Here is a 27,317-nt window from a genome sequence, read left to right as displayed (position 1 = left end):
CACTAACCACTGCTCCGTCCTTCCTCTTGGGGAGGCCTCCCACCTGATTGCAGCTCAAGTTTCCAAATACCAGTCACCTCCTCTGCCCAGAAATACACAATCATTTCCCCGCAGCTCAGAAATGTCCTGCTCCGACAGAGATCAAGTGATAAGCAAACCAACAGTAACAACAGTGCTTTAAAGCCAACTTCTCCAGGTCACACAGGTTGTGTGTCACTGCCAGAATGAGTGACTTGTTAGCTGACTCAGGCCCCTTCCTAGTAAACATCCTGTATGGGTCCCAGGATGAAACCAGCAGGAGGAAACCACTTCACCCATCCCTTTGGCTCCAGAAGAAGTGATTTCACAACTGCAGGTGCTGAGAATTAAGGATGAAATTAACAACATAGAGAATAAGGTCTTCGGAATTGACAGAGATTAGCTCCTTTCTAATAACTTGCAACAGAGTGTACACTGAAATCCAAGGAAGATGCCACTATTATCTAAGAGACTGCGCCGAAGTCTTGCTGCACATGTCCCGCTCCTGCAATTGGATCAGCACAGATGGGCCCCTGGGGCCCATGCGGAGTAGAAATGAAAGCAGTGGGTCTCTGCAAAGGTGCAGGGATCTGCCCATCTGGATCCAACTGCAGGATCAGGGCCCTAGTGACTCCAGTTCTGCTTCAAATTCATCCCGTTAAGCAACTTGTTTTTTTTTTGGAGGGTCCCGTAAATCAGGATTCACTGTTCCCATATAGGAATCCCTTCACCCAGCACTGAAATGCAGCCCCTTCTGAGGTGAGATGTGGCAGCTGTCAGACAAGGTGAGATACACTATTTTAAATGGGAACTTCAAATAATGTAGTAATAAAAATAACTATTTCTAGAGATCCGCCCAGACCCATGCAAATGGGACTATCATGGCATCATGCATTGCAATTACACCCTGTCAAACAATATTACAAATCACTTGGTGCTGTTGCAGCCAAGCACTTTGGAAAGGATAGTTCAGCAGGGCACGGATTTGGGACCCCTTGAATAAAGAGGATTCCCTGAATCTGTCTGAGGGACTAATACGGACCCCGTTACGGTAATAACCTCACAATCTTTAGTGTATTTTGCTCACAAACTCCTTTTAAGATACCCTGCCCTATTATTCCCATTGTACAGATGTGGGAACAGAGGCACAGAGATTCAGGCCCGGCCTACACAAGGAGATTGACCAGAAGAGCCACTGCAGAGTGAGCTATTCTGCTGTAGCTTTGCCATTCAATTTCCCCAGGTAGATAAGACTCGCCCAAGGTCACACAGGAAGCCTGTGACAGATCAGGGAGTTAAAAGCAGGTCTCTCAAGGCCAGTGTGCTAAGCACAGGACCAGAGGCTAGGCCTCACAGCCGGCCTATGGGACAGATCAATGTCTTCTTAGAGATGGGGGAACTGTGGCATACAGAGGCAAAGGGGTTTGGTCAAGGTCATGCCCCCAACAGAGGCAGGGATACAGTCTGAGCTTGCTGACCCCTGTCCTGTGCGTTACCCACCAGAATGCCCTCTCTCAAGTGAAACAAACTGTGACCAAGCTGCCTCGCCACATTCAGCTTCCATTCACTGGGAGAGGCGGGATCTGTGCCCATCGCTCCCGCAGCGATTGACCGGAAGCTGGGGAGAATCCAAATTAACCTGAGTTTAGATAGTAACTTCCATGCTGCCTGTGACAAAAGCACTTTCCGCCTTTGAGAGACTGTAGGTAAATAATTAACCAGAAATGATACATGGCACATAGGAATTGCCAGGCTGGATCAGACAGTGGCCAGTACCAGCTGCTTCAGAGAAAGGTGCGAGAACCCTGCAGTACTAATCTCATCTAGCTCTTACATAGCACTTTGCATCCATAGAGCTCCAGATGCTTTACAGATGAGATCAGTATCATCATCCCCATTTTACAGATGGGGAAACTGAGGCATAGGGCAGTGACGTGACTAACCCAAGGTCACTCAGCAGGCCCCTGTCAGAGTTGAGAAAAGACACACACCCCTCAACACACACACCTGGGTTTTATCTTAATCCCAAATAGTTAGAGATTGGTTTTATAGCCCATCCCACATTGTTTTGGTGGCATTAACTATTCCGCCCCTGGATCTTCTGGTTATCCTTATGACTCTCCAATCCCTCTTTGAATCTTGCTAAGAGAGAGTGTAATTAACCATGCTTGTCTGGAACGTCACCTGTGTTCTTGTAGCACCTGGAGTCCCATCCAAGACTGGGCTCCAACCTGCTTGGCAAGCTACAAATAGAATAGAAATTGGGCCCTTCCCCGAGTAGTTTACATGGTCACTATACTGCAGACAGTAGGAGCCTGGAACATTATGGCAGCAGCAGGGAGAACATTCAAATCCTCTTGCTGCACTGAAGCTAAAGGAGAATCTATGTTGGCTACCAGCAGTATAAGGTCTATGACACATTGTTGAGCAGTTCTGATTCCATCCAGTAGAGGGCAGTGGTAGCACCAAGAGACTACCCTGCTCACTGCAATATTTACAGAATGGCTGAACACAGGGTACGTACGGTAAATGGGTTATGAGCAGGGGAAAGCAATTGAGAGTTCTAGACAGGCATGTTAACGCAGGCCAGGAGCCAAATGTGCCCCGGCATACTGACCCCAAGCTAGCAACCCACAGCGTGGGTGGAGAGAACAGATGTGCGCTCTGGGGCAGCTGCTGCTGGAGTGTGTGACACAAACACGGTGACCTTGACTCTGTTTTGATATTTGACGTGCATCTCACTCTCCCCAAACAGCCGGCTTTGCCAGAGAAATTGCTCACATGGCCTCAGGTAACCTGCCCTGGCCACGTGCGTCTGTATTATACTACGTGTAGCCATTACCAGCACAACCTAGAAGTGGCAAAGGAGGGACTGGAGAGGAGCTCCCTGCAACTAGAGCTGGGGTTGGCTCGCTAGCCCTGGAGGCTGGAGCTCTGCACCCACAGAACAGGTATGGAGGCAGTGCAGGCTCCCCCCACTCCACACTGCCAACGTGCCTCAACCTTGACCTGGATCAGCCCCTTCTAGGGGGGCCTCGGAGCATCTCCATAACCTTGCCAGTCTTTGGCTTTTCTGCTGGCAATGCCAACATGACAAGGCTGCTGCATGGAATTGGAATGGCTCAGTTGTGTCATAGGCAGAGAGAGAGTCTCTTTTAACGGAAGTGGCAGGGATCCTATGGGGAACTGACAGCTCATTTTAGCTAGGCTACCAAGCAGCCATTGGCTGGAACCAAGGCTCGGCTAGGCTCAGCCTGGTCCAGTAAAGGAGCAAAACTCCATGTCCCCTCACTGATCCCTGCAGCTATCAAGCCCCACCTTCAATTTCCATGTTATTTCTGCCCATGAGCTTGGAATGCCCTAGAGCAGTGGTCTCCAAACTTTTTTGATCGCGCACCCCTATCAGTAAAAAGTTTTTGAGCACGCACCCCCTGCCGCGCCGGCCCTACCATTTTTGCCGAAGCAAAAAAAAAGCGCCGCTCGGACGAAGAAAAAAAAAAAAAAAAAGCACTCCTCCTGCCGTGCACCCCCCAAGGATCCTCTTACGCACCTCCACTTTGGAGACCACTGCCGTAGAGTCTGTGGGAGATGCCTAGTGGAGATAGGGCAGTGAGCCTCTGACACATGTTAAATGGATCGAGGTAACACTTGTTAAGTGCCTTTGCTATGCTGGGCTTAACACACATTAGCTAGCACCTTGTAAATCCTAGTCTAGCCCAGGACAGGGCAGGGAAAGGTGGGTTCTACTGCCCCAAGGGAACTTACAGGTGTTTTCATGGTTAATGCGCACTAAAGTGGTTGTGATGGTTTCAGCAACACTTCCACAACGGCTGGAGCTAGGCCTGAGTGGCCCTTGTTCAGCAGGGAGGTAACTGGGAAACCTGGTGCTCTGGCAAGTGGTTGCCTTAACATAGTTCATGCAACTTGTTCTATGATAAGAAAGGAAGGTTTATGAGCTGTGACAGCACCGCACATGGAGTATCGGCTCTGTCCGGTGACTAGAAATCATCCCAAGCTTTCCACTCCAGCAGGAGTTCTGTTCTGACAGGTCATTACAGTCAGTTTTGCCAGGCACAGTACCAAGCCTGGCCTTGACACCTTTGGTTATATTACTGCACCACACTTGCCATGGGCCTGCTGCACTTGAAGGGGCTTGGAAACCCAAGCCAGGGCAGGATGCAGCTGCCTGCTTACTGGCAAAGCTCTTAAGACCAGAAGAGACCACGCTGATCATTCTGGTCTGAGCTCCTGCCTGGCACAGTCTATAGGATTTCAAAGCTTCCCAAGAGCACGGCCGTCAGATCCCCAGCCGTTTCTGCTGTATTTCTTGTTTCTCTCGCATTTCCTCTGCTGGCTGAGTTTGGCCGTGACAAGAGTGTCACTAACCATTCTCTGCCAGCACTAGATTAAAGGGTGTGTTCACTTCCGGGGCACGTTACCCAGAGAGAACCAGTCCAATATGAGACAATCGTGGACAGCGGCAAAGGCACAGGTGCTTCCTGCGACACTGACAAATGCAGGCTAAGGGCTGAGCTGAGACACTCAGACTCGTTTCACTTGTGGCAGCTCAGATTCACAGCCCCAGAAAGGCTAGTTCAGCGAGTTGTCTCCCCTCCCAACTGCCTGTCCTTCAGGGCCATTGACAGGACAGCGGTATGGTGGACACCGGGGCCCCTTTGGGTGCAGGGGTGACGGGGCTTCTTGTGTTTACACAAGAGCAGCAGTGATACTGGGAGGAAGAATATACTAAGGCGAGCTACTGCCACTAGTTGACACAGTTCTACAACCGTGCTTGCATAGCGCCCTTATGTGATTGGCTCACTCTCTTACCTGGGGAGTGAGAGACACTCAAAACACAGGGATCCTGCATTAAGCAGCCCAGCTCCTAACGCTGCACGGTGCACACGGGTAGTGTATCCATAGCTGGGAAATACCTACCTTTGGATCAGTGCTAGGGCAGTTGGGCTGGGTCACAGACCCGCTACAGGTACAGGCCATAGCAGACTCACCGACCCCTTATGGGGCACTCCCTTCCCTGGACTGATTCCCCACTGTCCTTGCTCACCCGGTGGGTAAACGGGCTGGGATTTTTGCCTGGCTGGGCAGCATCCCATCCCGTCCACTATGTCCTCCTTCCAGCATCACTTCACCCCTGTCTGAGCTGAACTTTGGACCCCGGCTCTTATCCCTGCCCCCAGCCAGACACTGGGGAAAGCAGAGCGCTGCGCTGTCCTGGAGACTGAGAGCTGGGTGCCATCCCCACGGCCTCAGTTCTTCCCCTCCACCCCACCACAGCCTGGCACACAAGAGGAGGGGGGTGACCAGGCCAAGCCTTGTGCACTCCATGAAAGCGCCAGGGCAGGTGAGCAGCCTGAGTCTGGGGCCTCTTAAATTAAACGTCTGCTCCTGCCAGGGGCTGCCGGCAGGCGAACACCACTTCCTGGCAGACGGAACCATAGGCAGCCGGTGGGGCTCCCAGGATCGGCCCAGCCCCCTGCTGCGCTCAGTTCCTGGGAACAGCCAACCAAGCCAGTGCAGGCTCTAGCACGTGCACAGGCCGTGAAAGACAGCCAAGGCCTCCCAACTCATCTCCCCCTCCACAGTGACACCTTAAATGACTGCTTCTTGGAGCAGCTAGTCCTGGACCTCACAAGAGAAGAGGCAATTTTTGATTTAGTCCTAATATTAAATAATAATATATGGAGATATACCTAACTCATAGAACTGGAAGGGACCCTGAAAGGTCATCGAGTCCAGCCCCCTGCCTTCACTAGCAGGACCAAGTACTGATTTTTGCCCGATCCCTAGGTGGCCTCCTCAAGGATTAAGTGGAGCACAGGATCAGGTTCAAGAGGTAAATAGAGCTGGACCCCTTGGTAACAGTGACCAGAATCCCACGCACTGCTACAGACTAGGGACCAAATGGCTAGGCAGCAGTTCTGCAGAAAAGGACCTAGTGGTTACAGTGGACAAGAAGCTGGATATGAGTCAACAGTGTGCCCTTGTTGCCAAGAAGGTGAACAGCATTTTGGGCTGTATAAGTAGGGGCATTGCCAGCAGATTGAGGGACGTGATCGTTCCCCTCTATTCGACATTGGTGAGGCCTCATCTGGAGTACTGTGTCCAGTTTTGGGCCCCACATTACAAGAAGGATGTGGAAAAATTGGAAAGAGTCCAGCGGAGGGCAACAAAAATGATTAGGGGGCTGGAGCACATGACTTATGAGGAGAGGCTGAGGGAACTGGGATTGTTTAGTGTGCAGAAGAGAAGAATGAGGGGGGATTTGATAGCTGCTTTCAACTACCTGAAAGGGGGTGCCAAAGAGGATGGATCTAGACTGTTCTCAGTGGTAGCAGATGACAGAACAAGGAGTAATGGTCTAAAGTGGCAGTGGGGGAGGTCTAGGTTGGATATTAGGAAAAACTTTTTCACTAGGAGAGTGGTGAAGCACTGGAACGGGTTACCTAGGGAGGTGGTGGAATCTCCTTCCTTGGAGGTTTTTAAGGTCAGGCTTGACAAAGCCCTGGCTGGGATGATTTAGTGGGAATTGGTCCTGCTTTGAGCAGGGGGTTGGACTAGATGACCTCCTGAGGTCCCTTCCAACCCTGATATTCTATGATTCTATAACTAAATTTAATATTCCTGTGGCAGGGAAAACACCACAGCGGCCCAACACTCTAGCATTTAATTTCAGAAAGGGGAACTACACAAAAATGAGGAGGTTAGTTAAACAAACATTAAAAGGTACAGTACCAAAAGTAAAATCCCTGTAAACTGCATGGAAACTTTTTAAAGACACCATAATAGAGGCTCAACTTAAATGTATACCCCAAATTAAAAAACATAGTAAGAGAACCAAAAAAGAGTCACCGTGGATAAACAACAAAGTAAAAGAAGCAGTGAGAAGCAAAAAGGCATCCTTTAAAAACTGGAAGTTAAATCCTAGTGAGGAAAATAGAAAGGAGCATAAACTCTGGCAAATGAAGTGTAAAAATATAATTAGGAAGGAAGGCCAAAAAAGAATTTGAAGAACAGCTAGCCAAAGACTCAAAAAGTAATAGCAAAAATTTTAAGTACATCAGAAGCAGGAAGCCTGCTAAACAACCAGCACTCAAGGACGATAAGGCCATTGCAGAGAAACTAAATGAATTCTTTGCATTGGTCTTCACGGTTGAGGATGTGAAGGAGATTCCCAAACCTGAGCCATTCTTTTCAGGTGACAAATCTGAGGAACTGTCCCAGATTGAGGTGTCATTAAAGGAGGTTTTGGAACAAATTGATAAACTAAACAATAAGAAGTCACCAGGACCAGATGGTAGTCACCCAAGAGTTCTAAAGGAACTCAAATTTGAAATTGCAGGTCTATAACTGTAGTCTGTAACCTATCATTTAAATCAGCTTCTGTACCAATGACTGGAGGATAGCTAATGTGATGCCAATTTTTAAAAAGGGCTCCAGTGGTGACCCAGGCAATTACAGGCCGGTAAGCCTGACTTCAGTACCTGGCAAACTGGTTGAAACTATAGTAAAGAAAAAATTGTCAGACATATAGATGTACATAATTTGTTGGGGGGAAGAGTCAACATGGTTTTTGTAAAGGGAAATCATGCCTCACCAATCTACTAGAATTCTTTGAGGGGGTCAACAAGCATGTGAACAAGGGGGATCCAGTGGATATAGTGTATTTAGATTTTCAGAAACCCTTTGACAAGGTCCCTCACCAAAGGCTCTTAAGCAAAGTAAGCAGTCATGGGATAAGAGGGAAGGTTCTCTCATGGATTGGTAACTGGTTAAAAGAGAAGAAACATAGGGTAGGAATAAATGGTTAGTTTTCAGAATGGAGAGAGGTAAATAGTGGTGTCCCCCAGGGGTCAGTACTGGGCCCAGTCCTATTTAATATATTCATAAATAATCTGGAAAAAGGGGTAAACAGTGAGGTGGCAAAATTTGCAGATGATACAAAACTACTCAAGCTAGTTAAGTCCCAGGCAGACTGCGAAGAGCTACAGCAGGATCTCTCAAAACTGGGTGACTGGGCAACAAAATGGCAGATTAAAGTCAATGTTGATAAATGCAAAGCAATGCACATTGGAAAACATAATCCCAACTATACATATAAAATGATGGGGTCTAAATTAGCTGTTACCACTCAAGAAAGATCTTGGAGTCATTGTGGATAGTTCTCTGAAAACATCCACTCAATGTGCAGCAGCAGTCAAAAAAGCGAACAGAATGTTGGGAATCATTAGGGAAGAGATAGATAATAAGACAGAAAATATCCTATTGCCTCTACATAAATCCATGGTTCACCCACATCTTGAATACTGCATGCAGATGTGGTCGTCCCATCTCAAAAAAGATATATTGGAATTGGAAAAGGTTCAGAAAAGGACAACAAAAATTATTAGGGGTATGGAATGGCTGCTGTATGAGGAGAGATTAATAAGACTGGGACTTTTCAGCTTGGAAAAGAGACGACAAAAAGGGGATATGTTAGAGGTCTATAAAATCATGACTGGTGTAGAGAAAGTAAATAAGGAAGTATATACTCCTTCTCATAACACAAGAACTAGGGGCAACCAAATGAAATTAATAGGCAGCAGGTTTAAAACAAACAAAAGGAAGTATTTTTTTCAAACAACACAGTCAACCTGTGTAACTCCTTGCCAGAGGATGTTCTGAAGGCCAAGACTATAACAGGGTTTAAAAAAGAACTAGATACATTTATGGAGGATAGGTCCATCAATGGCTATTAGCCAGGATGGGCAAGGATGGTGTCCCTAGCCTCTGTTTGCCAGAAGCTGGGAATGGGCAACAGGGAATGGATCACTTGATGATTACCTGTTCTGTTCATTCCCTCTGGGGCATCTGGCATTGGCCACTGTTGGAAGACAGGATACTGGGCTTGACGGACCTTTGATCTGACCCAATATGGCTGGTCTTATGCTATTATGTTCTTATGAGGGTCAATGGGCTGAGAGGAGCTGATGCTCTGCACTCCCACAGGCTGGCGTTCATGTCTCCTAGCAGCGGGCTATGTACTGCTCTGCCTCTCAGGCCCCATGCACAGACTGCAGGCTCAGCTTCTCCTGGCGTGCCTAGGAATGCAGCGAGAGAGACTCAACCCAAGGCGACATTGGCTGCCATGGAAGCAGACACACCCAGCCACAGACACTCCGCTGTCAATCTGAGCAGCCAGAGCCTATGTTCCCAGATTATCAGCCCTGCGGAGCTGCTCCATGGGCCAGAACTTATAGATCTGCTAAAGCTGTATTTATCAGCCACCAGCACAGCAGTGGTGCAGGATTTCACCACCATGGTTGGCCAGCTTCAAGGTGAGCTGCTCCTCATCAGAATGCCACAGGACCCCGGGAGAAGGATGTTTAGGAACAAACAGCAACAGCTGAGGGCAAATGCACCATTTTAGTGATAGTCGTCATAGGCCCATGAATGGAGATACAAGATGTCCCATTTCAATCAGCAGAGCACAGTGTAGGTCTATAGAATTTGCTAGTCCAGTATCCAGACACCCACAGTGACCAGTACATTAATCCAGAGGAAGGTGCAGGAAAGCCTGTAGTGGGCAGGTTATCCCAGAATCTCTATATAGCCTTGCAAGTGGATTCCTCCTGACCCTCCAGTTAAGAAGTCAGCTTGTGCCCTGAAGCATGAAGGTTTATATAGGACAGGCCAGAAACCATGGTACCCAAAGCTGTGTTAACACAGGAAATAACAGTTTGGACAGAGCCAGACAGCTGCTGGTCTCCAATATCTGATTGAATGTGGCCTAACTCCACTGGCCAGCCAATCTGGGTTTAATCTGGAATAATTCTTAGCACCTACACTAGGATTCCAGAGCATTTGACAGAAGGCTGGTAAGTCTCGTTGCTTCTGTTCCCAGATGGGGGAAGCAGAGACACAGAGACAGGACACGATGTGCTCCAGGTCACAGCAAGTCAGCGGCAGAGCTGGGAACTAGAACCCAGGAGTCCTGACGCTCAGTCTCCTGCTCTGGCCACAGGACAATGCTGCTTCCCGGGTTTAAGCAGAGAGGCCTTAGTCCATTTAAACTTGGTTTGTGTAACAGTTCCCATCCCAGGACAGACAGGGCAAGGCCCGGATAACCCTTCCAGTCCGGTGGGCCAGAGACTTAGTTCGCCAGGTTGTGGGCACCTCGGAAAAGGGGCTGCATGGTGTCATCGGTCCCCATCCAATCAGGTCTCTGTACTTTCCCCCTCCAGGAGTTGCTGCCTCTTCCTCCAGAGAGCAAGGGGGATGAGCTTTCAGCAGTTTGATTCAGCCCACCTCCAGCAGCAGGGCCAACGAAACAAAAGCGGGACGGGGGATGGGGCCGACCGGTCTTTCCTATAGTTCTGGATGCAGAGGCCAGTGAGCTATTCATTTCCAGTTCCTCCTGCCACACCCAGTCTCCGTCACCCACTCCTGAGCTTTCCTCTTGGCCCAGGCTCACTGGGCAGGAGAGCCAGGATCATCCGGTCCCCAGTCCTGACGGCTCTGATGTGGTAAAGACATTGATCAGTCGAATACGCTGGGTCACCTAGTGCCCTCCGCAGGCAGCTGGGGGTGCCACACAACAGCAAGTTACACGTTGGAGGGACTCTCTTGCCCACCGCTGAAATGCAGCCGCTTCTGGGGTAGAACATGGCAGCTGCTCAACAGCCATGCAGCAGTTAAGGCCAGGCTAGTGGGAGGAGAACATTAGCAGGGGAGGTTGATCCTGAATGCTCACAGAGAGGGGGCTGCATGGGGTGAACACGAGTATCACAGAGGGGAAAATGCTCAAGTTTGGGGGGTAGGAAATACCTAGGGGACTTGGGGAAATACCCATGTCTGTTTTGGGTGGCATGTGCATGGCAGTGGCACCTCACGGGACCTCTATAGGGGAAGGCTTGCAAGGGGCAAGCCTTTCTCTAGGGGCAGTGACCCAATAAGCCAGAGGAGAGGGCAGACAGACTGGCTCCCAGCCTGTCACATCGAACATGTCCCAGAGCTGAGCCTGGCAACCTTCTCCCCGTATGCCCTTTGCCTTAGGATCTATCCCCTTCCCTTAAACCTGCAATAGCGACCCAAGGGGGACTTGGGGCTGTGCCACACGCTGGGGTCTCCCTCATCTGTCTGATCAGGAAGCCGGGAGATGCAGGGAAATGCCGGCTGCACGGGGCTGAGCTGGTTTTGATTCAATAAATCAGCAGCAGCTTCTTGCCGTGAGCTACACCTGCCCCAGTCCTGCCAAGCTCCTGGCTTCCCCTCTCTCCTCTCCTGTCCCACAGCATCTCAGCTACACACTATCCTTGATGCACTGCTGTGCCCAGGGGTGCAACATGGACACTGCAGCAACTGACCTGTCCCCAACTGCCCAGGGTCTCCCTCTGCAGGCAGCCCATGACACCCCCAGATCACTGACAGAGCAGCTGCAGTCAAAGAGAGAGAGAGAGAGAGAGAGACCTCACCATGTGTTAATAGAGGCCTGAAGGGGAACCCCAGCAGGAACCAGCAGAAACGCTGTTGCTGGGAAGTTAAGCACAGTACATGGGAATGCTGCCAGCAGCCATATAATCCAGCTCATTTAACCTTGGAAAGCTCACAGGTCCTGCTAGGCAGGGCTGGGTAGCTGAGAACTCTGCCCGTAGTCCATAGACTTGCTCGCTTTACTGATACCTTAGCCCTGCCCCACACTTCGGGTCTGTTGCATCCACCCACTGCATCTTCTTTACCTAATTTCTATCTCAGCACCATCTGACCCTGGTTGTTGTCCCACTGTGCTGGGCCCTGCACCGAACACACAGCAGGAGACAGTTCTGTCCCCGAGGGCTCACAATCACAGGCTGCCTCCAGCCTAGGCTGGGAGTTCATCAGGGACTCTTCTCTGCATGTCTGCACCACTTCTAGCCTGTGAGCGCCATGGCCCGGTGCTGGACTAACAATGGTCCAGTGTGTGAGGGAGACGTGGCCTTGGCACCTCCATCCACACGTCCATAGTAAGGGCAACCAACAAATCCCACAGTCAGAGCACGGGGCCGACAGCCCAGGTCTGTAAGCCACTTCTCTCTGGGCCCCATCTTCCCCAGCTGGAGAAGGGGGACCTGCAATTAGCATCTGCAGAGCGCTTTGCAAACAGAAGCACTAAGTGCAAAGGGTTAATCCTCACTGAGGCCACTGCTCTTACAAAGAGCCACCAAGCATAGGGTGACCAGATGTCCCGATTTTATAGGGACAGTCCCGATTTTGGGGTCTTTTTCTTGTATAGACTCCTATTACCTCCCACCCCCGTCCCGATTTTTCACACTTGCTGTCTGGTCACCCTAACCAAGCACGAGAGGGAGCAGGTGGCGGGACAGTGGCTCCCAGCTCAAGCTGCAGCACACAATCCCAGCTAGAGAGCAGCATAGCCACCTGGGGTATTTCTGAATGGGGAAAAAGGCATCGCCACCTGAGTTCAGCTCCCCCATCATCTGCTTGCTAAAGGAAAGGAAGCTGGGAGTTTGCTGCAGAGACTGTTTCAGGCAGGTCCAGGCACGGGAGCGCAGCACTGGCTCTCGACAGCCCAACTGGCTAAATAGTGTAGCCCCAGCGCCCTGGCCAGGAGAGCCTCCCGAGGCAGCCCTGTTTCACACGCACTCCTGAGATGTCTCACACGCAGGTCACAAAGATCAAAAGCAAACAGGGAGAATAAAGGGCTGACAAGAACCTTTGTTTCCACATGCATCAGGCAAGCCCAGGAGAGGCCCCCAGACCCAGGAGCTATTTCCTCTCTTGTTTGATCTGAGAGCTCCAGTGACTTCTGCCATGACCTTTTGGCCCAGGAGACAGGAGCAGAGATGCCTGACCTCAGAGACAGAGCAACAAACTAACCCCCAGCCACTGGGAAGAGTAGCAGAGACTAACACTCCAGGCCAGGGGAACACTTCCTCTGGGCTTGCAGCAGAAGCAGCAGCTCCGACCAAGCCTGCAGCTCAGGGGCTCATGTCTGGATTCAGCAAAGCAGATGCTTATGACATCAATGGGACTTTAAGGCCTTGATTCAGCAGCACAGTGAAGCACATACTAAACGGCAGAATGTGTGGCTCTACAGAGCCTAGCACATTGATTTCTGTAGCATGCCGTGCCCGCCTCTGGCACTGCGTCACTAGATCACTCACTCTTGCTGTTGGCAATGTTAAACCACTTACTCGCAGCGGCTGACAAACCACCCCCCATTGGGAAGCAGCCGGGCTTCAGTGCCAGTCGCTTCCAGCCAGAGGTCAACACCCAAACGCTCCCTTGCGAACGCTTAATACAGTGAAATGGGTTTAAAAGCCACACTGGTGAGAGCAGGGCTCTTACACCTTCACTATAGGTTACACCTGATATTGGCCACAGGCATGAGAACCACAAATCAAAGCACTTAACCAAGGCAAGGACCAATAGAGAAGAGGCTTGGAGTTAGGTCTGTAAGCTGTCCTTGAAAACCAAGGTCCTGCCTGTCCCGCATGGGCAATAAAATCCCCCGGCACTGCATACAAGACCAGGAATTTGCTGATGTCCTTGGCCAAATCCCCTCCCAATTGTTATACAGGGTCTTGTGCACTTGCTACTTCCCCACTCCAGAGGTGGCTGCATTTCTTTAGTGCTGCATATATAGAGGTTACAGAGCCCTGTGGGACAACTGATGTATCCCACAGCTCTTGACTCAGGCACGCCAGTATCATTATCCCCATTTGAAAGATGGGCAGACTAAAGCGAGACACAGAGGGGCTGTGTGACTTTGGCAAGTCCCTTCAGTCGGTGGCAGAACCGGGAAATGAGCCCAGATCTCATTCCCAGCCTCTTTAAAGAAGGGTAATCGCTTAACTAACATATCTCAGCTTTGTATTGGAGTCACTAGCGAGATAATTTGATTCCCATGTCAGGTTTATTGAAGCTTCCATGCTCCAGTGCTTTGGAATGCAGGTAGAAGCTAGCACCTAGCTACTCCAGTGCTGAGCATGATAGGAAACCCTCAGCTACAGAGACAGGATTCCTAAGGGACCCGCCAAGCAAAAAATTGTGGGTTCTTTTTTCATTTTTATAGTAGAGAGGAGGCCTGAAAAGTTTAACACTTAAACTCACGCTCCTACAATACATGGGAGAGAGAGAAACATTCACCATCCATTTTCCTCCACAGAGGGAGGAGGAAACACCCACTTCAACTCTCTAGTTCTCCGAGGAGACCTCCAGAAACTCCCCCTCCCCCCCAAAACACCAAACCAAAACCAAGTATCAAGTCGGCTTTTTTGACATTTCTGCTTTAAAATAATCCTTAAAACGGGGCCACCCACCCAACCCAATAGAACTTCAAAAATAATTTTCAGGCGTTTGTACATCATAAAGCGCAAACACTGTTTTTGTTTTTTTAAAATGCACTTTTCCAAGTCACCAGTACAGAGCCTTCTCTTCACCACTGCACTATGAATTGTAAGACTCCCAGGAGTGTCAAAGCCTCTGGCTCTCTGTAACATATCTGTGCACCTCTGGCATGTGTAACCAAAAACTGTTCTTGTTGTACCTGCTTAGAAATCACAGCTGACTTTGTGCTCTTATGACCTCATTTTCATAAGATGATTGGCTTAATCAGCAGGATTTTGTTTTTGTTTTTTGGTGGGGGGGGAGGGGGGCGCCATGGGTGCTCAGCACCTTTAAAGCGCTGCTTATTAGTCATCTGACTTTCACAGGTCATGGGAAGCTATTCTGCAGTTCTACCCTAGAGCTGGCTGCATCTCAGTGGTGATGAAAGCAGTAGTGCCAACCCACAGCATTCAAAACCCATGAGGAGCCAGGCTCCCCCAGATTATGAGTTAAAAAAGAAAACAAACTTTTTTTTTTAGCCAAAGTAATATATTTTGGATTTTTTTTTTTAATCTTCTGGTTCTGAGCTTTTCGGCTCTACTCAGGTGTCATCGGCAAACTTCTCTCTGCAACCAGAAGAGTAAGTTTGTTTGTTTGTTTAAATGAAAACCGTTTCTTACCTAGTGACATGACTCCAGGAGCTGGGGCTTTCAGAAAACCACCAGCTCTCACAAGAGTTGGGAAACTAGTAAAGTGATCCCAGTGCAACATGCTCCTCCTGCCTACTTCTCCGAGGGGGGTGAGGCTCAAGGAGCTGTTTGTGAGAGTCATTCGAGCTCAGGCAGAAAGAGGCTAGCAGGGCACAGTGTTAATCAATTCGTCCTGAGTGGTTTTCTTGCCTTGTTCTTTCCGAACAAGGACATCTGCATGAAAACAGAACCTGCTGCTGGAGAGTCACCGACTCCTGCTGATCCTTCCCCACCTGAAATCACACAAGTCCTTTGTTTAGGCTCCTGGGGTGAGACAGCACAGGGCACTTCGAGAACCCGCCTGAAAAACAAGAGGCATGTTTGCTCACTCTTCCCTGACCAGGCTTTTACCCCATTATGGGGTTTTTCCATGCTCCAGCCGCTATCTGATTTCCCTCCCCCAGCAAGCACTAAGCTGTTAAAACAAGCCTGGCCAGCCAGGTTCAGAGTGGAGATATAATCCTACAGAAGTGGGGGGGGAGGGGGGGGGAGAGAGAGGAGGAAGAAGAGGCAGGTCAAAAGGAGGGCCAGTATCCCCCGCTTCCTTAGGGGGTGAATGAGAAGAGAATTAGGCCATGAGAAGCTGTCCCTCTTCCCAAAAGTGACTGCTTCTCTGGGATCTAGGAGCCTCATCCCCAGTGAGGACCATACAGGCCATTCTTCTAGCTGGGGGCCTCGGCATGCTCTGTGACCCCATCTCTGTGATTGCCCCTGTTCACTCTGGAGTGTAGTGACTGCAGTGTTTGCCGTCACACAAAAACAGAAAGTGAGGCAAACTATGAAGTCACAAGACAGCACCTCCCCTTTGTCTATAGCTTGCTTTCGAAATTCACTTTGAATCCATCTTATACCAATTTCATTAGCAGCTTACTCCAATTTGGATAGTATATGCCAAACTCTGCTCTCCATTACAGCTATCAGAGGAGTTACCCCAGATGTAACAAAGCAGAAGTAGGTCCCTACCTGGTATTGAAGCTCTGGTGGCCAGCAACTGACGTAGCTGCACAGGGTGAGTTTTACACCACTTGTAACCAACATAAGTCAGAGCTTATGTGGGCTTGACGTGGGGTTTACACACCTGCGTTGCGAACTGTTGTGATTTTCTCACAAGTCTCAGGAGAATCAATGTTTTTCTTTAAGCACCAGCCCCTGAAGTCATGTGATTATGGGAGAATCTCTGCTTCCATTAAAAACAACAAGTTTTGGAGACTAGACACTTTTGAAAAATGACTCCTAAAGGTTCAAAACACCAAAAGACAAAGACTAGAACCAAATGTGAATTGAAATCTCATCGTCTGTAAGCCAAATCTCATGATTTTTGAATGGCTGGGAAGGGCAATCCTGGGAACACTGGTACAAAGGCCCCCCTTCGGCAAGTTCCCAATCACCATGAGTCCTGCCACATCCCACCCCCATCCTTGAGCAACCCCAGAAAAACCCGCTTAAAGACCTGCTAAAACCGCAGCCCTACTTGAAACTGACATAATTGTCCAGATCCCGCCTGGTAGTTTAAAACAACAAAAGACTTTAATTTATATAAAACAAAACATGTATATCAGTTGAACAACATTGACTGTACAAAGGAATAAAAGAAAGAGTCCAAAATAACATTGGAATGGTCCGAGTGTCAGACAGCAGCTAAAGACTAGTGTTGATATCAGATGCGAGAACCACTTTCTTTTCAAATGAAGAAAACAAGAGGAGTTCAGTTTTGATCAGCAGACATTCCAGATCAATGAATCTTTCCTTTGGACAGGATTTGCTGAGATTGTACAGGGGGAAATGTACAGTGGGAGAAGAGATGGGAGAGGGTTTATTTGTAGGGGATAAACCATCCACAGGTAGTTGGAAGAGTTTCTAGACATGCAGAACGGAATCTTCCATCTCCTCCCCACGCCAGCTGCGTGTACCAGATATTAGATATGGAAGAGGCAACATAGGTGAGTTACAGGCTGCTGAGGGGCTGCCACAACTAACTGTCTAACGGAAACCAAATTCAAAGAGGGTTTTACACTGATGGATGGGGTGTGTTCTGCCTCCCATCACCTGTTAGCCATATATCCCTAGGCTGCCTGGCTGCTTCTGCTCCCTGTTGAGTGACATGGAGCAGTGGGTGTAGTACTGCTGACGGGTTCTAGAAATCCCCTGGCTTCCCCGCGACGGCACTGAACTTGACTACAGCTTTAGTTCTTAGTCTGAATCACGGCCACAAAAGACACCCCCAGCCCTCGGTTTATTTTCTCCTTCTCCCTCATTTGAGCTTCGTTGGTGGCCTGGTTTATTGCCCTGCAGCTGGGCTATCTGTGAAATCTGTCCTCTGGGGTTTGAGAGAGTGCAGAAACTCCTTCGTCTCCAGACCCTGTCAGGGAAGGAAGGGAAAAGCACAGCAGGGAGTGCTGATGTAGGAAGGGGCTGTGCCATTTCTCTGCCACCCGTCTTTTAGTTGCTGCTTGAACAGAGTGGGTGGTCAGCCGTGCAGGAAACGCAACAGCTTCATCCTGCCCACGTAACAAGCTGCTTTAGGGTGACAGACTAAGCCTGGTCTTGGGGAACTGCTGCTAATGGGAGACCGGCGGTAACAGTAGAGCACCAGCATCTTAGAGCAGACATGTGCCAGTTTTAGTTTCCCAATAAAGAGGGAGGTATAATGGAGGCAGAACAGAGCAACCAAAAGCAGTTCATACAGTTAGACGATCCTGAAAGCCATTGAAAAACTACATGTCCTGGTGGCCTACAAGAACCTGCCACCAGGTCTCGGTCTCGCTCACCTATGACTGAACTCGCATCGAACTGTAATCAGCCTCTCTAGCTTAACAAGGACTGGGCACTACTTCTGCTGGAAGCCCTAGTGGAAAGTTAAAAGTCCTACTACTATGGGACTAAGTAAGGGAAGCTGTTGCTATTGTCCTAGATGGGATTTCTCTAACATCACATGCCTATCCCAAGCACATTGCCAACTAGAGAGATTGCTTGCTCTAGAAGCTGTGAAAACCTAAGTGACCATAAAAACAAGCCAATGCATTTGCCTTCACGTTTTCCTGCCACTGAACAGCAATCATGGCTGTCTGAGGGCACAGCAAGATAGCTTTGCTTGGTCATCCAATGCAGGCAAACTCCAGACTAGCAAGGCGGCATTTTAATACCACTTAGAATGGCTAGTAGTGCTCCAGTCCTGATCAGTTCTAATATGCCACACTCCAGTGTGAAGTGTGTTCTCCTTCTCCTGCCCCCATCTAGAAGAGGAGCCATGGGCAGTGCTAGAAGATTAGATGTTCCTTGGAAAGGTAAAGTGGGTATTTACAGGTGCAGAAAGGACCCTGGATTCAGGGCCTGCTCAAAGTCTCCGTGCCTATTAGGGGGTTGACCTTATGGCCCAGAAGAGTGGGAGGGATAAATAGCAGTACTGGGGAGGATGGGGGAAGGAACAGTGACCCCAGAAGGGTAGCTTGTGATCAAGCTCTGTGTTTCTCTCCACTGCAGGCCCAGCAGAAGTGTTTTACTTGTATGCCTGCAGCTCCTCAAGGCCAGCACTGATCAACAACCCTCACATGAGAAGATGCTGCCTGTCATGGGAAAATAAACCTGGTACCAGCTGACTTTTGGGTCTCTAATATTTGGTCTGACAGAACCTTTGTCTTCAGGCTCCTGCAGGCCATGGCAGCCTCACAGCTGCAACTCTATTTGGGTTTTGGTTTAAGTGAGTACAATCAGCCTCTGCGCCGCCGCCCCCCCCCCCCCCCCACCATTACATTTAAATCCTAGCCCCCTCCTAGGCCCTCACCCTTGTTACCAGGAATGTTCAGAAAAGGAAGGATCCAGAATGTAGCATACAAATCGCTCTCTCCTTTCGCATAGATAGTATTTAAAACAAACCAACGCAGAGCAATCCTGTTTGTACAATCCCCCAAGGTGATTGTAGATACTCACCTTAAAATCCCCCTCTCCCTTCCTCCCCCTTAGCTGGTGCACTGCAAACAGAGGTCCCATGCTTCTATTTACATGGCTGCATAACATTTTCCCTGACTGCTTCTTTAAAAGAAAAAAAAAAAAGTTAAAAAAAAAGAAGTGTGATCTCGCTATATAATTTTTATATAAATAAGTGAAAGGCAAGCAGGACTGCTTCCTTCAGATTCCCAATTGGCCAACTCTTGCCTCTTTTTTGTCAATGGCAGGTTAAAGTCCAGGTAGAATTTGCCATCATTTTATGCCCCGTTTATTCTTAGAAGTCCACTGTTCACTATCGCACCAGCAATGCATCTGGGAGTTCAAGAGTTACAGTTGCAGCACAGATTCTCCCTTGACCACCCCCTAAGCCTCTTGATCTTCCGCTAAATCCCCTCCTCTGCCAAGACTGGACGAGCTTGTCCCTCCCCCATGCCAGCAGCTGCTGAGTTTTCCACCCAGACTGAGGAAAATCCCAAAGCATTCCTGAAGGTTCACTTGGCACCGTCCCCTTTACTAGCGATGTGGGATCCAGTCGATATGATGGTCTGAACGTTAAGCTGAATTCGTTTTCCAAAGCTACGCATGTCATCAAAAAAGTGACCCAGGAACGTTCAAAAGGATCCTATTGAAAAGGGTTACGTGTGCAAACATCTGTACATCGGTGGGTGGGTGTGTTTGGAGCTCACAGCGTTACAGTCTTGCTAAGAGATCTTGCAGTTGTTGCGTGAGCAGTTCTGTGGGGGACTCTGCGGCGGGCGGATTGATTTGGATCTCTTCAAGCTGTTACCTTTGCTGCTGCTCCCGCCCCCACTGCTAGCCAAGGAGTATGACCGGCCGTGCATCATCACCGCGTTCATTCCATTGGCCATGGAGAAGGATTTCAAGTGGCTCTTGATGGTGACAGGCAGTGGCAGCTTGTCAATGAGGTGGACCGGTGTGCAGGAGACTATTGCACGGCAGCAGAGGTCCTGTAAGCTGAACACTGTCGGGAGAGAAAGAATCAAGCACGGTCAGAGGGCAAGTGACACCCAGGTGGTGCCTCCAGGGAGAGAGCTTTCCCTGCTGCACATCTCGCCTGCACTGTACATCACCCATTTCTTAGGGAGGGAGAAACTAGTGGTGGCAATACGGTGCCTTAGAGACTGCGGATCTGATGGTGAAAACAAGGAACTAGGAGACAGGACTCCCAAGTTCTCTGAGCTCTGCCTCCAAACCTCAGTTTAACCATCAGCACAATAATCAATCCTTCCCCCCCCACCCCCCCATACAGTGCTGCGAGGCCTCATTTAGTCAGTATTTGCAAAGTGTTTGGCAGTTGAGTTGCACAGCCCCCTTCTTCCCACTCCAAGATACAAAGAGCAGACGTGGTCTGGAGGAAGGCAACAGCCTTGCTGGAGCGAGGCAGAGCACATTCCTGTTTGGGACCTGTTCAATCTGTACAAGCCCAGGGGCAGGCTCTTTTGAACTCTGACCCCATCATCCAGCAGAACTGCCAGCCCCATACAGTTAGAGCAAGACTCAGCCTCTCCGAGAAAGCCCTTACTTCCATGAATTCAGTGTAAAAAGCATGTGACACTGCTTTGTGAATGCCCCAGCTCGTGCGGGATTTCCTTACAGCTGGCCACACGGGGGCACACTCCTATCTTCAGTCTGCCCAAGGACTGAGCCTGCAAAGCCATGAAGCAGTGCTATGCATGGGGCACAAGAAGCTTGCGAAGATTGTAGACCCTGTCCATGGAAGGCGTTCAGCATAGATTTGCAGTGCACAGAAGACTTCAGCTTTAAATCCTCACCGTTGTTTTGCAGGGCAACAGAGCGACTAGACTGGCTCGATCTTTAAATCAAGCCAGCTGTGTATGCTGGCTCTCAATACAGGGAAAGCTTTCACCGCAGAGCAAGGTATCTCCCTGCAGAAACTGCAGCAGCATTGCCTTCTGCCTCCAGCAAGATTTGGGTTTGAATCCCCTCTAGTATCTCACTGACACTCCATATGCATCAAACAGCAGTGTGCCAGCAGGCCCAGCTACAGGGACCTTGACCATTGCCCTGGCAGAGAAGGACTCGCTCATCCCTTCTGGCTGACGCACCAGCGCTTCAGTGATGGCTAGTCAGTGCCCAGGACAGAGGGGAGAGTGTCTAAGATAATGGGACCTGGCTCACACTTGGATACCTAGGTTCATTCACCACCACCCCCCATCTGCAGGAGAAAATGTGCCACCATAAAAGGGGAAGACAGCCTATTTCTTCCTCCCCAGGGCACTGCATACCAACAATCCCTGCCACCTCCACTGCAGCTACCCCCCCACATCTGGAAGAGGGTGGAACAAGCCTCACCTGGAGTAGAGCCAGCAGCCAAGTGCCACTTCTCCCCCAGCCTATCAAAGGACTGAGCTCATGCACACACAACCCTGCACCACAGGCCAACTGAGATGCCTCTGCTTTTAAGCTCACCACACTGACTATATATATGGAGCAAAGGGGCCTGTAGCATTGGAAATTCAGGAGTGGATTACTCAAGCCTTCTCTGGCTTGAACTGGCACTAGTGGGCTGCCACGTCAGACAAAGTGAGTTCAGCTAGTGAATCACCACAGCTCGGAGTGGTCACACAGGTGTGCTCTAATACAGCAGCAGCATGGCCCAGTGGTTAGAGCAGGGGACTGAGTCCAGTCTCCTGGGTTCTATTCCCAGCTCTGATAGCAACTGATTCTGTGACTGGGGGCACACTACTTACCTTCTGTGCCTCAGTTTCTCTGTGTGAAGCAGGGATACTTTTTACTGAGCTCGCAGAGGTGGGTGGGGACTGAGGCACTTTGTGTTTGTGAAGTGCTTGGAGGTCCCCAGATGATTATTAAATACTGCCTCTTCCGAGCAGGAAGGCAAACACCCACCCCTTCAACGTGGGCAGTTTCTTCTGCCCACAGAACACCTCATCAGCACAGCAAGAGCAGGTCTCCACTCACCTCTGTTAGGTCTCCAGATCTTCTCCATGCCATGCCTCATTAGCACGATGCGAGACAGCTCCGTAAAGGATTCGGTCACATTGAAGTTGCACAGTGGGCTGACCTCGAAGAATGTCATGCAGTTCTTCTCAGCGTAGGAACGGGCCTGCTCCGTGGGCACCTGTCGCTTGAAGGCTAGGTGAAGCCTGTTTCCAACCAAAATCCGGGGGACACCTGGAGCATGCTTTAAAAGAACATGGTTCATCTTTAGAAAAGAGCATCAAACTCACTGACACCAGTGAACACAGACTATACCTAGTGGGCTGCTTAGCTTACAGTATCAAAGGGCACATGAGGAAGCGAAACTGTCTCTGCTAGGACTGGCCACTGTGATATAAACGCTGGTGTCTAAGCAGGGACTCCTCATACAGATTATTCCATTTCAGACCTTTCCTCTCATGATTTTACAGGGCATTGCCCAGAATTCCTTGGTTAACAGGCCCACAACTCAGCTGAATGGATATCCTGCTCCCCATTGCCTGCACAGTTTTAGCCTGGTAGAAGTGGATAGCAAGATAAAGGCTTTTCTTTCTTCTCTGACTAGGGAATTGCAAGTAATTCCTTTCCACAGGGTAGTCCTTCTTTCCCCTCAAAGGTCTCCTGGACACAGCAGGGATTTCAACTCCTCTGCATCAGACCTTGGTTTTGTGGCTCATTACAACCGTTTGTAACACACCCTACTGCCTGCTAACCCTCAATTGCTCACTTCATTTTAAGAGGCCTCCTACAGTGTATGTGAACCCCTTATGCTGAACAGTCTGCCCCAACCTGTAGTTAGCCCAGGCCTGGTCTATGCTAGGAAATTAGGTCACTATAACTACAGTGCTCAGAGGTGCGAAAAATCCACAGCATTAGGTTGACGGGAGAATTCTGACATTGACCTAGCTACCGCTTTTTGGAATCCAACTCTGGATTATCTATGCCAACGCCAGAATCCCTCCCATCAGCGTAGGTACCATCTTTACTGAAGCACTTCAGCTGTGCTGCTGCAGCGTTTTCAGCGTAGACAAGCCCACAGATACTCTGGTTGCCTTTCCTGGACCTGAAGAAGAGCTTTGTGAAGCTCGAAAGCTTGTCCCTTCCACCAACAGAAGTTGGTGCAATAAAAGATCCTATTACCTCACCTACCTTGTCTCTTTTGATTATATTTGTAATCTCTGCTTTCCAGCAAGTGCCATCTGTGGGGCTCAGTAAAATCAGAGGTGTCAGCATCAACAGGCTATTCAGCATCCAAGGAGACCTGCCACTTTCACAGCACGATGGTATTTCTGTGCTGGCACCAGAAGCTGCAGCGTTTATATTACTGTAGTCACACCAGGCCCTGTTGTGATAGATGCTGTATGAACACATCCTAAACAAGCTGCAGTGTCACACTTACCTCGTCTATTTCCTTTATCCAGCGGTCTATCCCATCGAAGGACCAGCGGTTAGTGATGTCATACACCAAGAGAATTCCCTGCATGGAAACAAATGTGAGCCTGGTGAATTTCATGCTATGCAAACTGAAAGGGAGATGCAGCTGGAAAGACCCGCTCCCCTGAATTTTTCAACTGAAAGAAACTGACACTCAGCACGAGAGGCTAAAGACTGTTTACCTTGGTCCTCTGAGTTTAAAGTATAGGGATACTGTAAACTGCCCTGGGGAAGACAGCCAATTCTATTTTGACTTCCGACAGCAGTCTTTATTATGACTGAGGACATATGAGCAAGGATGAACACAGTGGACTGACACACCAGCCCAGGAGGCATGTTTACAAGACTAGCAGTTTGGGGAATAGGGGGAAGGAGTTGCCCAGTAGCATGTTTAAATGGAATACCTGAAACAGAAACCGAGTCATTTTTACACAGAACAACTTCACTTGAAGATATGTTGGCAACAAAGTTAACAAAGTTAAACCAGTACAGCACATCTAGCACACTGCCTGCACTTATTTTGCCAAGAATGGTTTCACTCTTTGTCCAGCCTTTCTTTCGGTGGAGAAAACTTTACATTTGAGTGAATTCACCAATCAGGAAAGTGAAGGATTAGACTAAATAAGACATGGTACTGTGGAAGCTCCCAAACAACTTCCACTTGTGCATTGTGTGCAGGACAGATCACTATTCTGGCTGCATCCACATGGGACAAATCAGGCATCGGGATATTCCCTAGGTTACTCTTTCGGGTTTTATGAATGGGCTCCCTGTCTTGATCTTTTGGTTGCTGATGGCACCTAGCTACAATGACGACGAGGGCACTATAAATGCCTGTGACAGACAGGCATGGCTTTGCAAGACTTTGCTGTACTAGAGAGCATTAAATAAGTCATACTACGTAAGTTAATACAAGTTCAGAGAATGCTCTTTATACAGTGCTGGTGTCTTAGCTTTGAGCCTGGGGCTGGTGCGTATACTACCTTCTCTAGAGAAGTTTTACAGCTCAGTTTCATTTTTGATAGTTCACCATAAGCTTCATCAGTCCTGCAGTCAGAGCAGAGCAACCTTCATTTAATGGACCTTTGGTTTTCCAACAGGAAGACAATTTTTAAGCTCATGCCTTGTCCCTGAGGCTGCGACAAAAGAAAGCAAATAAGGTGGTAGATATAAATGTGACTGCGCATGATGGGAGAGAAGGTGACTTTGTTGACAATCCCTTTGGATATTTACACTGAGTAACCTCTAGCTATTTTTGAAGATTCAAAGGACCAGGCCACACAACTGGGCCGAAGGAGTACACTTTGCAAGACATCCTGTTTATGTTTAGGTTGCGATAAGGCCATCTTAGTGGTGGGAGACAGCAATTGTGAAAAGAAGCCAGCCGTGGAAGATATATCATCAAAAGGTAAAAGCATTAGAGTCAAAACAGAGAATATAAAACTTACGAGGAAAACTAAAGATGGCCCAGAGGGAAGAATCTCAGGTTAACTGCAGGCAGTGTTGCATTTAAAAGCATCCCAGTCACCAACAGCTGATGAGAACACACATCCTAAAGAAATCTGTCCCTTCTTTCAAAAATAAAAATAAAAGCGTGAACTATTTCATCAGAGGAAAGGGCAGAATTACTGTTCTCATGTTCTGCAACAGCCTGCTGCTTGCAATGGATTGGCTAGATAGGTAGCTACACAATGCTGCTTTTAGCTCCAGGTAGTCCATTGAAGTTACAACGATCACCATCAAAAAGCTGCCAGTTGCTAACAGTTACCGCCTAGTAGCTGAAATATCACATTTCCTGCCCTATACTTTCATCCGGAAGCAATAATGGTTGCTGTGTGGTATCTGTTGGGCAAATCTTGCCTTTTTAATGGCAGCTACTACACAATGAGGCCATAGCAATACGGTGGAACATATTAGAGAAAACCCAGATTAGTGTTTCTTACTGAATCAGTCCAGTTCCAGGCTTTCCTGTACTCCCAGCACCAAGCGATGTGTCTGACCCTACAAGCACACATTTTACCACCTCTGGTTTCAAAGCATTTACCAGAAAGTGAGCAGACATGTAAATGATGCAGAAATTCTTCTTAAAGGGCACTAATGCCTGATGCTAGTGCTTTCAAACGCTTATACTTTATTTGTTCTCTCTCTCTTCCCTTTCTCACCAAGGGTATTTGAATGAAAACAGGAAGTTCAAGGTAATCTGCTCCTACAGCTCCACTGCTACTGTTATTGTAACTGGGTTGCATAGGAAGAGTCACAATGGAAGATAGTGATTGGAACTAGAGTAGGAACAGATGAACCAACATTGTTATGACACAGAGGCTCAGCTGGAAATAACTACATCATAAGGGAAAAAAAAACCAGCACTGATACAAATGGTCAGAGGCCAATGTAAGTGCAAAACAAACAGGTCCAGGCTACAAAATTCAGGTCTTGCAGCAGGCATAGTGTAGCCAGGCTTCTAAGCAAATGCAGCTGATGTCCCCAAAGGACAGTCAGGTCTGGGGTTGGAGTTAAGGGTGTGCCCCAAATCAAAACAACTTGCCCTTTAGTGAGAAAAGAGTCTCACCGCACCCTCCACCCTGGATCTGTAAGCAGTGCAGTGAAGTTTTGAAGATTGCACTGACATTTCAGTGTACCAACTGGTAGAAGTCAACTGACCTACAGGATATTCCAACAGACCAGGGGTGTTACTGGTGCTACTGCACAAAATTAGTGCTTCATTCAGTTAGAAGCACAGGATTTACTGTACTAGATCAGACCGCTACTCCACCTAGTCTTCCAGTATCCTTGTTCTATGTCCAATACTTTAAACAAAATCCCATAATGCACCAGGTCAATTGTACAAAGCTGTATAGGGAGGGGGTGGGATTTTCCTTCCTGTTCTCCCAGGGCAGGAGCAGAGCATGTGGTTTGGATTACACTGGAGCAGTGGTTCCCAAACTTTAACAACCTGTGAACCCCTTTCACTAAAATGTCAAGTCTCACAAACCCCCTCCTAAAAACGAGTATTTCCAGGGATTTTCTCCTTTACCTGAGTATAAATTATAAAAGCAGTGATCTTGGAAATATAAATTTTGTTTTTATGAGATTTTTATTACACACTATTATTAATTATTATCATTACAGTATTTTTATTACATTATGAAAATGGCAACACTCTTTCAAGATCTCACTTTCGTAGCTTGTATCACTTTGAATAAGCCTGTTATAAGACAAGACTCTTATGTTTCATCAAGGAGTATCAGATGTGAAACAGCAGGAAGGTATTTAAGAAGCCAACTCAAAGAGTTCTTCCTACACAAGCATTCAGGTCTTGAGCAGTCCAGGCAAACAACGCACGTTACAACAAAGCTTAAACTTGTTCTTCATAATAATTTTAAAAACAATACTAGCTGCCTATTTAATTTTAAAAACAGCAAAAAATATTCACCTCCCTTTCCATTTCTTATAAGGAGTCTTGAAGTTTAAATCTTCTCAGTAAAAAGAACAGGAATACTTGTGGCACCATGAAAGCTTATACTCAAATAAATTTGTTAGTCTCTAAGGCCTGGTCCACACTAACCCCCCACTTTGAACTAAGGTACGCAAATTCAGCTACGTTAATAACGTAGCTGAATTCGAAGTACCTTAGTTCGAACTTACCGCGGGTCCAGACGCAGCAGGCAGGCTCCCCCGTCGATGCCGCGTACTCCTCTCGCCGAGCTGGAGTACCAGTGTCGACGGCGAGCACTTCCGGGATCGATTTATCGCGTCTAGACAAGACGCGATAAATCGATCCCAGAAGATCGATTGCTTACGGCCGGACCAGGAAGTAAGTGTAGACCTGCCCTAAGGTGCCACAAGTATTCCTGTTCTTTTTGCACT

The 27,317-nt window shown here is 48.4% G+C and overlaps 1 protein-coding gene across 1 annotated transcript in view; it reads right to left on the bottom strand.

Annotated features, from left to right (window-relative positions):
• Positions 1-19,654: 19,654 nt before the first annotated feature.
• RAB40C (RAB40C, member RAS oncogene family) overlaps positions 19,655-27,317 on the bottom strand; it is a 61,847-nt gene continuing 54,184 nt past the window's right edge. The window contains exons 5-7 of the mRNA XM_065412315.1: positions 23,416-23,493; positions 21,999-22,221; positions 19,655-20,019 (exon numbers count right to left, since the gene is read on the bottom strand). Of these exons, the coding sequence (XP_065268387.1) occupies positions 19,739-20,019; positions 21,999-22,221; positions 23,416-23,493 (582 nt within the window). The 3' untranslated portion in view covers positions 19,655-19,738. The remainder of the gene's footprint in view (positions 20,020-21,998; positions 22,222-23,415; positions 23,494-27,317) is intronic.

This window comes from Emys orbicularis, chromosome 10 (genome assembly GCF_028017835.1).
Source record: "Emys orbicularis isolate rEmyOrb1 chromosome 10, rEmyOrb1.hap1, whole genome shotgun sequence".
Classification (NCBI taxonomy): domain Eukaryota; kingdom Metazoa; phylum Chordata; order Testudines; family Emydidae; genus Emys; species Emys orbicularis.
This window is presented reverse-complemented; position numbering and strand designations above follow the sequence as displayed.